General features: G+C 52.3%; 1 protein-coding gene across 1 annotated transcript in view; it reads left to right on the forward strand.

Annotated features, from left to right (window-relative positions):
- Positions 1-7,036: 7,036 nt before the first annotated feature.
- Positions 7,037-14,468, forward strand: part of MS4A10 (membrane spanning 4-domains A10) — a gene marked incomplete at its 3' end in the record, with an annotated part of 12,871 nt that continues 5,439 nt past the window's right edge. The window contains 5 exon segments of the mRNA XM_017530783.2: positions 7,037-9,665; positions 10,116-10,235; positions 11,404-11,460; positions 12,110-12,241; positions 13,654-13,764. Of these exon segments, the coding sequence (XP_017386272.2) occupies positions 9,495-9,665; positions 10,116-10,235; positions 11,404-11,460; positions 12,110-12,241; positions 13,654-13,764 (591 nt within the window).

Consider the following 14,468-nt stretch of genomic DNA (forward strand, 5'->3'; position numbering starts at 1 on the left):
TCCCCCCCACCCCTTTAGATTAGGGGACCTCCTCCAGAATCTCACCACACCGACACCTCAGTATCATTACCTGTCCACAGCACAGTTACCTGTCTCCCTGTTTATCTTATTCAATGGACTTTGTACAAGTATTGATCAACTTACGCCCTATGCAACTTACAACCTTTCGACTTTACGACCACAATCGCTAGCCACGACTGCTCCGCTGTAGATTTTTGGAAACACTTCAACATTTTGATGTGTATCAAGAATATCGCTACCGCCTGGGAGACTGTGACAACAAAGTGCATGAATGGCATCTGGAAAAATTGTGTTAAGTGCTATGTTAATGATTTTGACGGATATGACAGTGAACATGAACTTGAAACGATTCGGGAAAAAATAGTAAAACTCGCTAAAGACCTTTCTTTGGAGTGTGAATGGAAGATGTCGAAGAGTTGCTAGACAAAGAATCTGGAGAACTTACAAATGAAGAGCTAATCGAACTGGAAGAAGGAAGAGTGGCGGAAGAAGAAAGAAGAGAAGCAGAGAAAGAAGAGGAGGAGCCAGAAGAAAGTTCACCACTAAGGGATTATCAGACAGTTTATCTTTACTGAATAAACTTCTTATACATTTTGAAGCAATGGACCCAAACATCGAACGATTTGCAAGGATTGAGCGGATGGCGCAAGATGTGTTTCATCTGTATCGTGAAATTTATGAAGAAAAAAAGAAACATACAATTCAGACAAAGCTCACCATGTTTATGAAAAAACCAACTCCGGTAACCCCAACTGCTGCCTCAGAAGACGACATCAACAATCCACAGCCAAGCACCAGCGGCCAATAAAATGTTTCGTACATGTTTATATATTTTGATATGTTTTGCAATTGGGAAAATGTTTCCTATGGTATTTTTTACACCTGTATTTTGTATTTTTGTATGCACCTGTATTTTGTAATTTTGTATGTTTTGCAAATATTAAACCAGTTGTACTGGTAATGCAGTGTTTTACTTAAACCTGACGAATGCAAAAATAAGAAACAAAATGGTGTAGAGATGATACAAATGGCATAAAATGAACAAAGAAAATGATGAGATATAACAATAATGAAAGAAAATTATGATAAAATATGACTTAAAGATTTTTATAACATCATTTCACAGTACTGTACATATAGCCTACTCAACTTATGACCAAATCGTGTTACGACCGGTCTGTCAGAACCAATCATGGTAGTAAGTCGAGCACTAGCTATATTCATTCCCTATTGCTGCTGTGACAAATCATCATGAACTTAGTGGTTTAATGTAACACAGACTTATTATTAGACGGTTCTGAGGTTGGAGGTCCTAAAATCCAGGTGTTGGCAGGGCTCAGTTCCTTCCGGAGGCTCCAGGGAGACCCCATTTCCTTGCCTTTTCCAGCTTCTAGAGGCCATGTGCCTTCCTTGGCCTGGGGCCTCGCCCTCCACCTGCCAAGCTTTTCCACTAACTGACCCTCTTGCCTCCCCCTTGGGATCACACTGGGCCCACTGGATGATCTCTACCTATCAACCACTTTGACCTAAGCACATCTGCAAAGCCTTTTTGCTGCATAAGGTAACACACAGATTCTAGGGATGTGGACGTTGTTGAAGTGCCATTGTTTTGACTACCACAAATACCGGGCTCCTCAAGTCCTCAACAGGTGCCCCAGATGGAGCCTCTTGTCACTCCTGGATCCCCAGCATGTAGCATAGTGCCTGGCCCTGTGAGTGAATGCTCATTAGCTGTTTTATCAATGAATGGGTCAGTTAATGAACAAGGGTGTCAGGGAATGGGATTGTCTTCTTACTCAGCAAAAAAAAAAAACCACTCACCCCATGTTTGAGGAGCTAAAGTCGTGGGTGTTGAATGGGTGCAAGGCAACCGATGACAGTGATTATCGGCCTCGCGTGTCTCAAGATGACAGTGGGCAAGCAAGTGACTTCAGAAGAAATGGGCCGTTCTCAAAGCTACCAGCTGCTCAACTTAACCCCTCACCCCTCAAGGGAAGTCTACACAGTCCAGCAGGCCTGAGAGGGGTGAGTGGCCTTTCGCCTGATTGTGGGTGTGACCTTAGAGTGTACACCACACTGAACATGCATGACAGCTGAGCACCAGCGACTCTGAAAGCACACAGCAACCAAAATAATTAGGCACAGCCACTGACACATGGGAGGTACCACTTTTAAGTGTTTTACGTATTCTAACTCATTTAACCCTCCAGCAACTTTATGGGTGCTGTTATCCCCACTTTACAGAGGGGAAAACTGAGGCCCGTTGAGGTCAAATAACTTGCCCGAGGTCAAATAACTTGCCCAAGTTCACATAACTAGTAGGCGGCAGAATCAAGATTTGAACTCAGGCATCCCAGAGGCAGAGTCAGCTCGGAAGCGTTACGCAGAGCTCAGCAGGTCAAAGTCAGTAAGTCCCCCATCAGGGACGATCTGTACAGCCTCTGGGCTCTGCCTCGAGCTTCCCTGTCCACACTCAGCATAGCAATGTGGAGAGAGAAGCCAGATGGAAAAGGAAGAGCCCAAGGCAGGATCTGAGGGTCACTGGATCTGGGGGTCACTGGATCTGGGGGTTGCTGGATTTGGGGGTGGTAGAATCTGGGGTCACTGGATCTGGGAGTCTCTGGGGTCACTGGATCTGGGGATCACTAGATCAGGGGGTTGCTGGATCTAGGGGTCACTGGGGTCCTGGATCTGGGGGTCTCAGGGGTCCCTGGATCTGGGGAGTCACTGGGGTCACTTGATCTGGGGGTCACTGGATCTAGGGGTCACTGGGGTCCCTGGATCTGAGAGTTACTCGATCTGGGGGTCACTGAATCTGGGAGTTGCTGGGGTCACTGGATCTTAGGTCACTGGATCTGGGGGTCACTGGGGGTCACTGGATCTGGGGGTCACTGAATCTGGGGATGGCTGGGGTCACTGGATCTGGAGATTGCAGGATCAGGGGGCATTGAGGTCGCTGGATCTGGGGGTCACTGAATCTGGGGATGGCTGGGGTCACTGGATCTGGAGATTGCAGGATCAGGGGGCATTGGGGTCGCTGGATCTAGGGGTCACTGAATCTGGGGGTCACTGGAGTCACTGGATCTGAGGGTCATTGGGGTTGCTGGATCTGAGGGTCATTGGGGTGGCTGGATCTGGGGTTCACTGAATCTAGGGGTCACTGGAGCCCACTCCATACCTCCTCCACCAGAAGAGCCTTGTGGAAGACCTGCACACTTCCCAGAGAGCAGCACCGTGCTCATGGGAAGATCAAGGACAGGATGCTGAAACTGCTTCCGCTCAGTGCAATTTGTGGGCCATGCCTGGATCCCGGATCCTGATTTGAACAAATCAAAAGTAACAAGACATTTGTGAGATACTCAGAAATTGGAGCTCTGACTAGTTATTTGATACCCAGTAAGTACCAAAAACTAAGTAAGAACAGGTTTTTCTGACTCTTAGAGTTAGACTTGTTCCCCCACAGCAGGAGTCCCCAAGCCCCGGGCCCTGGACCTATTGCGGTCTATGGCCTGGTAGGAACCGGGCCTCACAGCAGAAGGTGAGGGCAGCGTGCCAGCATTACCTACCGCCTGAGCTCCGCCTCCCGGCAGATCAGCCACCGCCATACATGCTCAGAGCAGAGCGAACCCTAGTGTGAACTGCACATGCAAGGGATCTAGGTGGTGCATCCTTATGAGAATCCAATGCCTGATGATCCGAGGCGGACTAGTTTCATCCCAAAACCCCCACCCCGGCCCGTGGAAAAATTGTCTTCCACGAAACTGGTCCCTGGTGCCAAAAATGTTGGGGACAACTGCTCTACAAAAGTAGTTTCTTTTTTTCTTTTTCTTTTTTTTTTGAGACAGGATCGCACTGTGTTGCCCAGATGGAGGTGCAGTGGTGTGATCACAGCTCACTGGACTCACGTGATGCTCCCACCTCAGCCTCCTGAGTAGCTGGGACAGACGTGCACCAAGACAGCTGGCTCATTTTTTAATTTTTGTAGAGATGACAACTTGCTATGTTGCCCAGGCTGGTCTTGCAATCTGGGCTCAAGTGAGCCTCTCGCTTTGGTCTCCTGAAGAGCTGGGATTGCAGGCATGAGCCACTGCCCGGCCCTTTAAAAGAGGAGTTTCCAAACGTACAGCAGAGCTCGGTGGAGCAGCAGGGTTATACCCTGAGCGTAAATATACCTCAGCGAGCACCAGGACTCAGTTTTAATTTTTTTGTTGTGATCATGTGGTCACGCTTTTTTTAAAGAGTCCATATCTTTTAGAGACAAATACGAAACTGCTTATAAATAAAATGGGAAGATGTCTGAGTTTTGCCACTTTTGGGGGAAAGTAAGATTGGCTGGGAGCTGCTGATGGTGGTTCTAGCTTGGGGATGGGTACGGGGGGTCATGGAGCCATTCTCTCTGCTTTTGTGAGTGCTTGAAATTTTCCTAAATTAAATGGATTCTTTCAAAAGGTTCTACTTCTTACTCTACTCCCAGAATCTAAGGCGATCACAACCACCTTCACTCCATCAGTCCTGCTCTGAAAACAGGCTAAATGATCAACATTTCCCTTGCCAAAGGAGATTTGCAACTGTCAAGGAGAGACATAAATAAGACGCTAAGAACTTTGGGAGGCTGAAGAGGGCGGATCACTAGGTCAGGAGTTAAAGACCAGACTGGTCAATATGGTGAAACCCTGTCTCTACTAAAAAAAAAAAAGAAAAGAAAAGAAATACAAAAATTAGCCAGCCATGGCGGCACACACCTGTAGTCCCAGCTACTAGGGAGGCTAAGGCGGGAGAATCACTTGAACCTGGGAGGCAGAGGTTGCAGTAAGCCGAGATCAGGCCACTGGACTCCAGCCTGGGCAACAGGGCGAGATTCCAAAAAACAGAAGGCCACTAAGATTTTCACCTGCGAGGGTGGGTGGTGGGCGGGGTAAGAAAGATATTGACAGCTTCTGTGCAGCTGGGGCACAAAGCAGGGGGTGAGTCCAGGAGGGAGAAGATCCAAAGTCTAATGCTGTAAAGATGTGCTGATTTCCCAGCGCTATCTCTGGGGAACTCAGGCGGCGCCAGAGGGCAAAGCACATCTGGAAGCTCGGAGCTGCGGTCCCAGGTTCTCGGGTGAGTGGTCCCCCCACAGCGGGCACAGAGGGGAGTGATGTTGTGTTTCCATGTGGAGTTGGGGAGTTGCTCAGGAGTACAGACCTGGTCCCACCTTGAAGTCAGGGGGCCGGCCTTTTATACCCCTAGCCGGTCAGTTGTTGGCTGTAGGGTTGGGGCGGTGTAGCTTAAACTCCCAGCAGGGAGCAGATGTGAGCCTTTAGCAAACAACAAATATAGCAGCTGGAGAATGGGTGCCCCACCCAGTAGAGGGGATCTGGAAAGTAGGGGCACCATCGGCCTCTCCCCCGGGGACCCCCATCCTGCTGCCAGTCACTGACCATGAGAGCTGGGGGAGCCCCAGCCACTTCCCTTCCTGTCTGGAAATGCATACACACGAAGAGACTGGCTTGAGAAAACAGAGACCCAGCAAGGAGAAGGGGCTTGTCAAGGGCCACGAGAGGCCAGGACTGGAATCCAGATTCTTGACTCCCTCCTCGGATAGATGCCTCTGTTTCCTGCAGCTCCTGCTCCTTGTGGGTGAGCTGTCTTTACCCCAAACTCTCTGTCTGGAAGCGCCGGGAGGGGCTGGTTCAATACAGTCAGGTTGTTTTCTAACTGGCATTCACTGAAACGCTGATCTTCTGGGGAACCCCCGCCACAACACCAGCCTGCCTGTCACGTGATGTGACACTCTGTCACTCAGCACCTCTCAATTCTTGCCTTTCTGTCCTTCATATGCACCCACACATATGCCTGAACACACACACGTGTGCATTCACACACACACACACCTGAGAAGCTCTCTCTGTCCTCCAGGGCTCCACTGCACCGTCTGATGAGGGTCACATTGTTCGTGCCACGTCTCCTCTGCCTGCTCGGACACAGACCTCCCATAGGCACATCTTACTCCCTCCTGTCTCGGTCCCCGCAGTGTTCAATGCAGAACTCCATGAACAAATCCACGAATGACAGTGTCAGATCTCAGATCACTAGCTCAATACACTCAGTGCCTTTCTGCCTTCATGACCCCCTGCCCCCACCCCAGGGGCCCAGAGCCCTCACGGCCCTCTCCCCCGGTAAGCAGGATGGAGATGGAGGGAACAAACTCGCCACTCCAGATGATAGAGGCGGGATGTATCAGGTCTTCACCAAGAACCAGACCAGGACAAGTGGGAGCCTCGCTGGTGGGATTCTACACATGAACAGGCTGGTGATGACTGTGGCTGCCATTATTGCTATACGCCAGGCCCTGTCTGTTGCAGACATAGTTTCAGCTACTCCTCATCACCTACCCCCCAGGGACAGGCAGTGGCTCCCCATGAGGAGGCAAAGGGAGACTCAGAAGCTGAGATGTAAACAGCCTGCCCAAGGTCACAGCTCCGGGAAGCGGAGCCAGGACTTTGCATGGGGCACCCATTCTGGCTGACAGCTTCCAGCGCTCACGGCCTGGCCCACTCTGCCGCTCTGTGGGGGGCTTCTGGAGGGTCCTTCCCAGCTCTGTCCCTGTCCTCGTTCCCCTCCCAGAACTGAAAGAACAACGAGAATACGTATGGGACCCAGGCATCACGTGGCCCTGTGCAGAGCACCAATGCCCTGGGGACAGTGGGTTTCCAGTGGGATACCAAGCTGGCTGGGTCTGTGGTCCTGAGCTGGCTGAGGGAATTCGGGGGGGGCAAGGCTAAAAAAGTTCCTCCCTTGCCCCAAACAGCCTGCTGCCTGCCCCCCTCTGTGAGCACGGTATCACGTCCTAGCAGCCCTGCACAGGTCCTGGAGGTGGACCAGGACAGCAGGGAATAAGATTCTAAGGAATCAGAGTTCATGCTCTTTGCGCCGGAAAGGCGGACAAGACTTCATAACAGACTTTTCCCCATGGAGTCTAACTCTGAGGTCTGCCCTCTGCAACCCCTTCCTCTCCTGGTTGTATAAAATTCCTTGCAGCAGCTCTCTATCCCGTGAGAGTAGTTTTATATTTAAAGTTGGAAGGGACCCTGGAGAGCGTCATCCAATTTCCGTTCCCACTGTGACATGAGCAAACCAAAAGCTCATGCCACAGAGAAAAGGCCAAAAACCAGAGCCCAGAACCAGACACTGAAACCTTCCAGGTCGCTTTGCCCAAAAGCAGACCCCATAGAATACCAATTGCAGAGAAAAAAAGACTCTATGGCCAATTAAGTTTGAGAAATGCCCTTAATACGAAACCAGAGCACACCACTTGTAGAAAATCTCAGAGCCTTTAATATGAGAAAAAGGAAGAAGAGGATATCCATGGTTTCCCCAGCTTCTTTGACCGCGGAACCCTTTTACTGCGGATCCATCAGGACCACTGTTTCATGGAACGTACATTGAGAAGGGTTTCTCTGGATTCTGGAATCCAACTCCCTGTTGGGTATTTGAGCCATTCCTGCTGCCACAGCTCTCATAAGTGAATGTGTAGGTGGAGATACAGCTTCAGAGCCCAGGCACTCGCTATCCCTGTGGACAACCGGCTCCATCTGAGACAGCTCTACTAAGAAGTCCCTCTTCAGTTCTTTGCAGTGGAGTTCAGGCCTGGGTCCAGGTATTGTCCTCACAGGTGTGCAGAGCCTCATTGAAGCCAGTGGCTAATCTGGTTCAGGCCTCCAAATACACCCCTCAGTCCAGCTAGCTGTGTCAGAAGGACTCCTGAAGACTTGGGGACTGAGGGAGGGAGAATTCCCAAGCATAGCCGGGCAGAGTCACAGAAGAGTCGTGCATTACAGTGTCTATGAGCTCAGGAAAGAGGGAGACCCTCTGCCCACTGTCCCCACTTAATCAGGGGTTGTCACTGCAGGCCAATGGAGATACTGATCAGGAGGTCCTACCCAGCAGCCCAGGCCCAGAGCACTGGCAATGGAGTAAGACCAGCATGGTTCCAATTCCAGGCACTTCCTCACTGTGTGACCTTGGCCAAGGCAGGCAACCTCTCTGAACCTTGGTTTCCTCTTCTACGCCATGGTGCTGACTTCCTGAGGATTAAGGGAGGTTGCCAGGCAAAACTGCCTCCTGGCACAGTGCCTGACACACAGTCCTCACCCAACCATGAAGCCCCATCCTGCTCTTTGGCTCTTGATAATGTCCCTTCTTTTCCCCCCCAGCCCAGGACATAGTCACCCGGACTATTTGACCCTCCAAACATCCCAAGGTTTTTTTCCTTGTGTGGAAAGAACTCCCTGCACCCCTGTGGAAAATGTGGATGCTCAGACAGAACTGCCTGGGTCCACAAGTCAGACTTAAAAGTGAGAGGAATGCCCCTCCCTTTTCATCCTTCCAGGACAGCCTGAGAGCAGCCTGCGCTCTCTCAAGGATTTGCTCACTAGCCCCAGCCCCATGGCGAAACCATCTCTGACCTCAATCCCCACAAGCCAGCCCGTTTCTTCCCCGCCCAGATCTCCACCTTCTGGGACAGAAAGGCTCCACTGGATTTCCTCACCAAGTCCGCAGGCAGCCCCCAAGCCCTGGTGCCTCCGCGGCATCCGTATACACTATGATACTGACCCTGTCTGCAGGTTGTCTGTTCAGCTCCCTTCTAAATTTTTTCCCAAATCCTTTTTGTGCCCGTGAGAACATCCAGAACATTCATTTCCATTTGTTGAGCCAACAGCGCATGAAGGATTTAAGCCCCAGGCTCTGGAGCCAGCCTGCCATCCTTCAAGTCCAAGTCACCTATTGGCTGTGTGACCATGGGCAGGTGGCTTAACCTTTCTGAGCCTCATCTGCAAAATGAGAGTGAGGAGAGTATTTACCTCATAGAGTTGGAATGAGGACAAAACAGGTAATGCATGTAGCATATTTATCTCAGTGCCTGGAGCGGAGAAAGTATTTGTAAATGTCCGCGTTGTTAAACGCAGACTCCTGACTCAGTGGTGGCTCATAAGAAGTCCTCGTTGGAAGACGTTTTCTTCCCTTCTCTCCAGGAAGCATGGGCACCACCACAGGAGGTAGGACAATTATTTCCCACCTGGCTTCAGTCACTCATCTTGGACCAGTGGATGGAGACTGTTGACAAGGCCCCTCCACCGCCCCAGGCCTCCTGCACCTCCCAACTCTGCCAAACTGCACTCTGGCCCGTTGGGTGAGCTCTGTCTTGCACTGGTTGTGAACTGTGTCTGGTCCACATTTTTCTGCCCCAAAAGGAGCTGTGTCTTTGTAATCCCAGAAAGGCTGTGACAGCAATTACTCCCCATTCCCAGGGGCCAGATTATTCCAGGTCAAATCAAGGCTGCTGGTCAGGGCAGCCATGGTTCTGGAAAGATCCAGTCCTGTGAGCACAGGTGACCGGCAGAGGCTCACCCAGGCACAAGCCTCAGAAATGAGACAGGTTCTGATGGCCTTTCTCCCCATCCGTCATCCAGGGCCCCCAACCAGCATCGATGAAGGCAGAAGCCACGGTTGCCACCAGCTCCAGTGCTGGGGGCCTCTCGTCCTGGCAAGTCCTCAGCTCAGCCCAGCCCTGGCAGGCAAATCTATCCCAGAACATGACCCAGCACAGGATCCAGCACAAGGAATCCCAGCAGAGGACCAGCCTTCTCAAGGAGCTGGGGGTGAGCATCCACTTCCCAGGGTCCCGGCAATGGGAGGAAGAGGAAAGCGAGATATCAGGAGGATGCTGGGGGCCCTAAGTGGAGAAAGGGAAATGAGAAAGACTGCAGCTTTCTTGCTTAACATTCATCTGAACTGGAAAAGGCTTTGAGCATTGGAGAGAATCTGCCCACACCTACTGCCTTGTGAGGGTCGTTCAGGGCCCCGTCCTGGGGAGAATGGCAGGAAAGGGCTGCTCGCTCCAGCATAGACAGCTCCTACTCCTGGGGCAGCCTTAGCTCTCCCTGCAGGAAATCCTGGGGAGCAGTCTCTTCCTAGAGATCCTGCTCTCCCTCCGGGATCCCTAAGAGGACGGAGGGAGTCAGCGCAGCCCGTAGGTCCAGGGCACCTGTGGCCTCCTCTAGAGCCAGTCACTGATGCCCTCACCCAGCCACTCTCTGTTCCCCACCCAGGCCTTCCACATCGCCATTGCTCTGCTGCACGTGGCCTTTGGGGGCTACCTGGCCTCTACAGTCAAGAGCCTTCACCTGGTGGTGCTGAAGTCTTGGTATCCATTCTGGGGGGCTGCCTCTGTGAGTAGAAGGCAAAACACAGACCGGGTATGGGAGTCTGCAGGGCAGGCCTGGGAGGCCCTGGCGTTTGGGACGGGACGCAGGCTGGGGTAGAGAGAGCTAACAGCATGTGGCGGAAGCCAGGCCCGCTCTCCAGTGTTCCCATCTCTCCTTCTCTTCTTGTAGCCACCCTGGAAATAGCTCCTTCCAGGGAGCCCCTGTCAATTCTAAGTCCCAGGAGAGCACTCGCAGACTATCTACTCTCCCATAATTGCAGGTGTGCATTTGGCAAAGATGGGGGTGAGCATGACCCAGGGACAGCTTCCTTCTTCCCTGGCCTTCGGAGCAGCCAGGCTGCCTCTGGATCCAGCAGCAGGTGCCCTGCTAGGGTTAGGCTATGAAAACACCCAGGGCTTAAGGCATGGTTCCCGTCCTCCCAAGGCCACCAGCCAGGATGGGAGATGACACTGGACCAGTATATGCACCATTCCCAGAAGGTCTGCATCCCTTCTGGCCTTCAGGGAGCCCACCCCATTCCTGACTCCCCAGTGGAGTCCTGCCTATGCACTAAATCCAAGCTCCACGGCACTGTCCCGGGCAAGTATCCCAATCCCCTTTTCACATCGGTCCTCTGTGCCCACCCCCCACGGGGTCGGGCTTTTATTACACAGTGATAGAACTTTCCACCATGCAGTGTTTATTCACCCTGTGCTTCCGGGGACTAGCCCATAGTAAGTGCTCAGCAAACATTGGAAAGAACGATTGCAGAGGTATTCCCAGGGACCTTGGGCAAAAGAGCTCATGTCCTCCCAACTGCAGGGCTCAGGAAAAGAGAAAGGGTCAGGGTAGAGGAAATAGTGCCACTGATACCAGAGGGATGGTCTGGGTTTGTAAAATGAGGGAAGCAGGAGGGGCTAGGAGGGAGTTCTAAGTGCAGGGCACAGCTTGGTCCAAGGGTAGAGATGGGAGGAAGCATGGAGGTTTGTGCACGTGGGAAGCTGTGAGGTGGGGTGGCGCCTGGGATGGGCCACATGGCAGGCAAGAGGAGCCCACTTTGCCGGAGGAATAGCATTCTCTGCCCCACTGGCCGCCAAGTGTTGGTTTTCTTGGAGAATAGGGGTGAGGTGGGAATTTGTGAGTTTCAAGGAACCTCAGCTTCTCTCCTTTGACATTCAAATCTGGCCTGCAGTTTCTCATTTCAGGGATCTTGGCGATAATAATGGAGACCTTTTCTAAAGCTTACCTGGTGAGTGGGTGCACTGAGGTCATTCTCTTCCATCCGAGCACGGGGTAACTTTGTTAAAAGCATCTATGTGTAGAGGCGATCCTAAGAAGCAGGCTGCAGATTCCACATATGCATAGTTTCCTCACTATGTGGATTTGCACTTGGCAAGGGGCTCTTGCAATGATGCTTAGCCAGAGAGGACGATGAACACAGGCATTTCAGTGACCATGGCAGGTGGGCGGAGAAAATGGGGCTGGCACTGGAATGTGTGGGGATAGGGCACTTTCAGAGCTCCTCCTGCCCTTTCTGGTGGGGAAAGGGCTGGATGAGGGGTCATTTGGGTGTCAAGTCCCTGACACTTGGCATATCTGATGTGGGATGGTCAGAGCTGGCTTTGAGGGGGAGATGGCAGTGGGGCATCTTTATTGCAAAGCTCTTGGATCTGAAGGCAGCTCTTGGGTTCTCCTAATTTGTACCATAGAAGGTGAGGGCCAGCTGGGCCCTCCTCAGCGGTCAGTGGCTCAGCTCCTGTGTGAGGGTGGGGGCCTTGGGTCCAGTGACAGGTAGTGTCTCCTGAGGCTACAGAGGAAGCTCCTGCAAGCATCGGGGAATGACCTAGCCCCAGATCTCCACCCTTTGAACAGCCGTTACCTTTATTTTTCACCTGCAGAAGGTGTTGTGCCTGATGACAAACCTCATGAGCCTCCTTTGTGTGCTGTCCGGCCTCTTTGTCATTGCCAAGGATCTCTTTCTGGAAAGCCCATTTGAGTCCCCCATCTGGAGAACGTACCCCAACTCCACAGTGAGTGCTCAAGCCCAGAGGGACCTCTGACTTCAATGAAGCTGCTGCCTCAGGCTTAGCCAACAGGAGGTTTCCAGCTCACGGAAAAACCTCTCCTGGAGCCCAGGTGTGGCTGCTCAGCCTTTGGCCAACCTGTTCCTATCCCTCCGAAGGTGTGGTGGAAAGGGGGCGTGCCAGGCTGCCACTGGTCAGCATCATGGAGTCCAAGTCCACTTTTAAAGATGGGGAAATGGGGCCAGAGACGGGGAGGAGCCTGCCTGCGGTCAAGCAGCAACGCGGCTGCAAATCCAGGACCACAGCCTACAACTGCAGATTTCCCAGCCAGGGCTCGAAGCATGAGTCCCTGGGGTGTGATCACACAGGAGTGTGATCTGGGAGCCTCGCAAAGCTGGCCAAGTCCACCTTGCTATCCTCATCTTCTGGGAGTGAACACTGAGGTCCAGGCAGGCTACATCAGTGGGTCCTTGACTCCAAGCCTGGTGCTCTTGTCACCACACCACCGCTGCCTCTGAAGCAGAAGACAGGCCAGCCACTCCAGGCTGGGTGCCTCTGGGCCAGCCTCCAAGAATTCTTTTTTTTTTTTTTTTTTTTTGAGATAGAGTCTCATTCTTGTCACCCAGGCTGGAGTGTAGTGGCATGATCGGGGCTCACTGTAACCTCCACCTCCCAGATTCAAGCAATTCTCCTGCCTAAGCCCCCCAAGTAGCTGGGATTACAGGCACCTGCCATCACACCCTAATTTTTGTATTTCTAGTAGAGACAGGGTTTCACCATGTTGGCCAGGCTGGTCTCAAACTCCTGACCTTGTGATCTGCCCACCTTGGCCTTCCAAAGTGCTAGGATTACAGGTGTGAGCCACCGCGCCTGCAAGTGTTCTGACCATAGTGGTTTGCTATTCCTTGTCTCCTCCCAGCTCATACACACACACACATACACAAGCACACCACACACATGTGCTCACACATACATATGGTTCCCCACCAAATGCATGTGGTACTATAAGATGTCTCCCAGCTGCACAGCCACCATCTCATAGCTCTTCCCCCACCTACTGTAAAACATACTCCCTCACTCTGGGACTAGGTATCCCCATCTGTCAAGTAGGCTTGGATCAGATGACCCTAAGGCTACCTTCAGTCTTCCCAGGGACCCGTGAGATTCTCCAGCCCTCAAACGTTGGGCCAACACTCACCAAACGTGTATATGTGCCAGGTGATGCATGTAGAGCAGTGACCAAGAAAGGCCCAGTCCCCATCACACAGAGATCCACCCTGCCCTCTCCACGCACACCTGGGAGCAGAAGCCCCCACTGCCCTCCGATGTGGATCTGATCCCTAGCTGGCTAAGCCCACATACCAGGTGCAGACACCCAGCGAGGCCTCATCCTGCCTTCCCTCCCTCTCCCCTCTCAGGTCCACATCCAGAGGCTAGAGCTGGCATTGCTCTGCTTCACTGTCATAGAGCTCTTCCTGCCAGTGCCCACGGCTGTCACAGCCTGGAAAGGGGACCGCCCGTCTGCAAAGGTAAGGCCCTTCCTGGGAAGACAAGCCCTCAAAAAATGGGGGCATGAGGAAAGACATGTGGGGGTTACAAGAGGAGCGTGTTTCCTTCACTCCTCATGTTGCTGAGCATTCACTAAGTGGCAGCCCACAGTCCAGGAGGGGGGCCAAGGCATGGGGCGAGAGAGGAGGCCAATCCAAGGAGAAAAGGGTGAGGCTGCCAGAGGGGAAACTCCATGGTGCCCAGAACAACAGGCAACTGTGCTGCCAGCTCTGAATGCCCCGGGGAAATTGCATCAGGGAGGCCGTGGTGGCTGGGCAGGATTCGGCCCCCAGGCACAGATGGAAGGGGGACTTTCAGCAGAGCAACAGCATGAGCACTGGCTTGGAGACAGGATAGAGAAGGCGTGGGGAAGCTGCAATGTGTGTGGAGTTTGGCTGTGGTAGAAACAAGTGAGAGACGGAGTCATCAAAGATTGGGCATTTCAGGCATTCCAGGGACTCTGTTGAGTACTATATCAATGAATCCATCGATGGCTGGATGGATGGGTGGGTGGATGGATGGGTGGATGGATGGGTGGGTGGATGGACAGAATGGATGGATGGATGGATGGGTGGATGGATGGGTGGGTGGATGGATGGAATGGGTGGATGGATGGGTGGATGTATGGATGGGTGGATGGATGGATGTGTGGGTGGATGGACAGAATGGGTGGATGGATGGATGG

Source organism: Cebus imitator, unplaced genomic scaffold (genome assembly GCF_001604975.1).
Source record: "Cebus imitator isolate Cc_AM_T3 unplaced genomic scaffold, Cebus_imitator-1.0 Scaffold69, whole genome shotgun sequence".
In the NCBI taxonomy this organism is placed as follows: Eukaryota; Metazoa; Chordata; class Mammalia; order Primates; family Cebidae; genus Cebus; species Cebus imitator.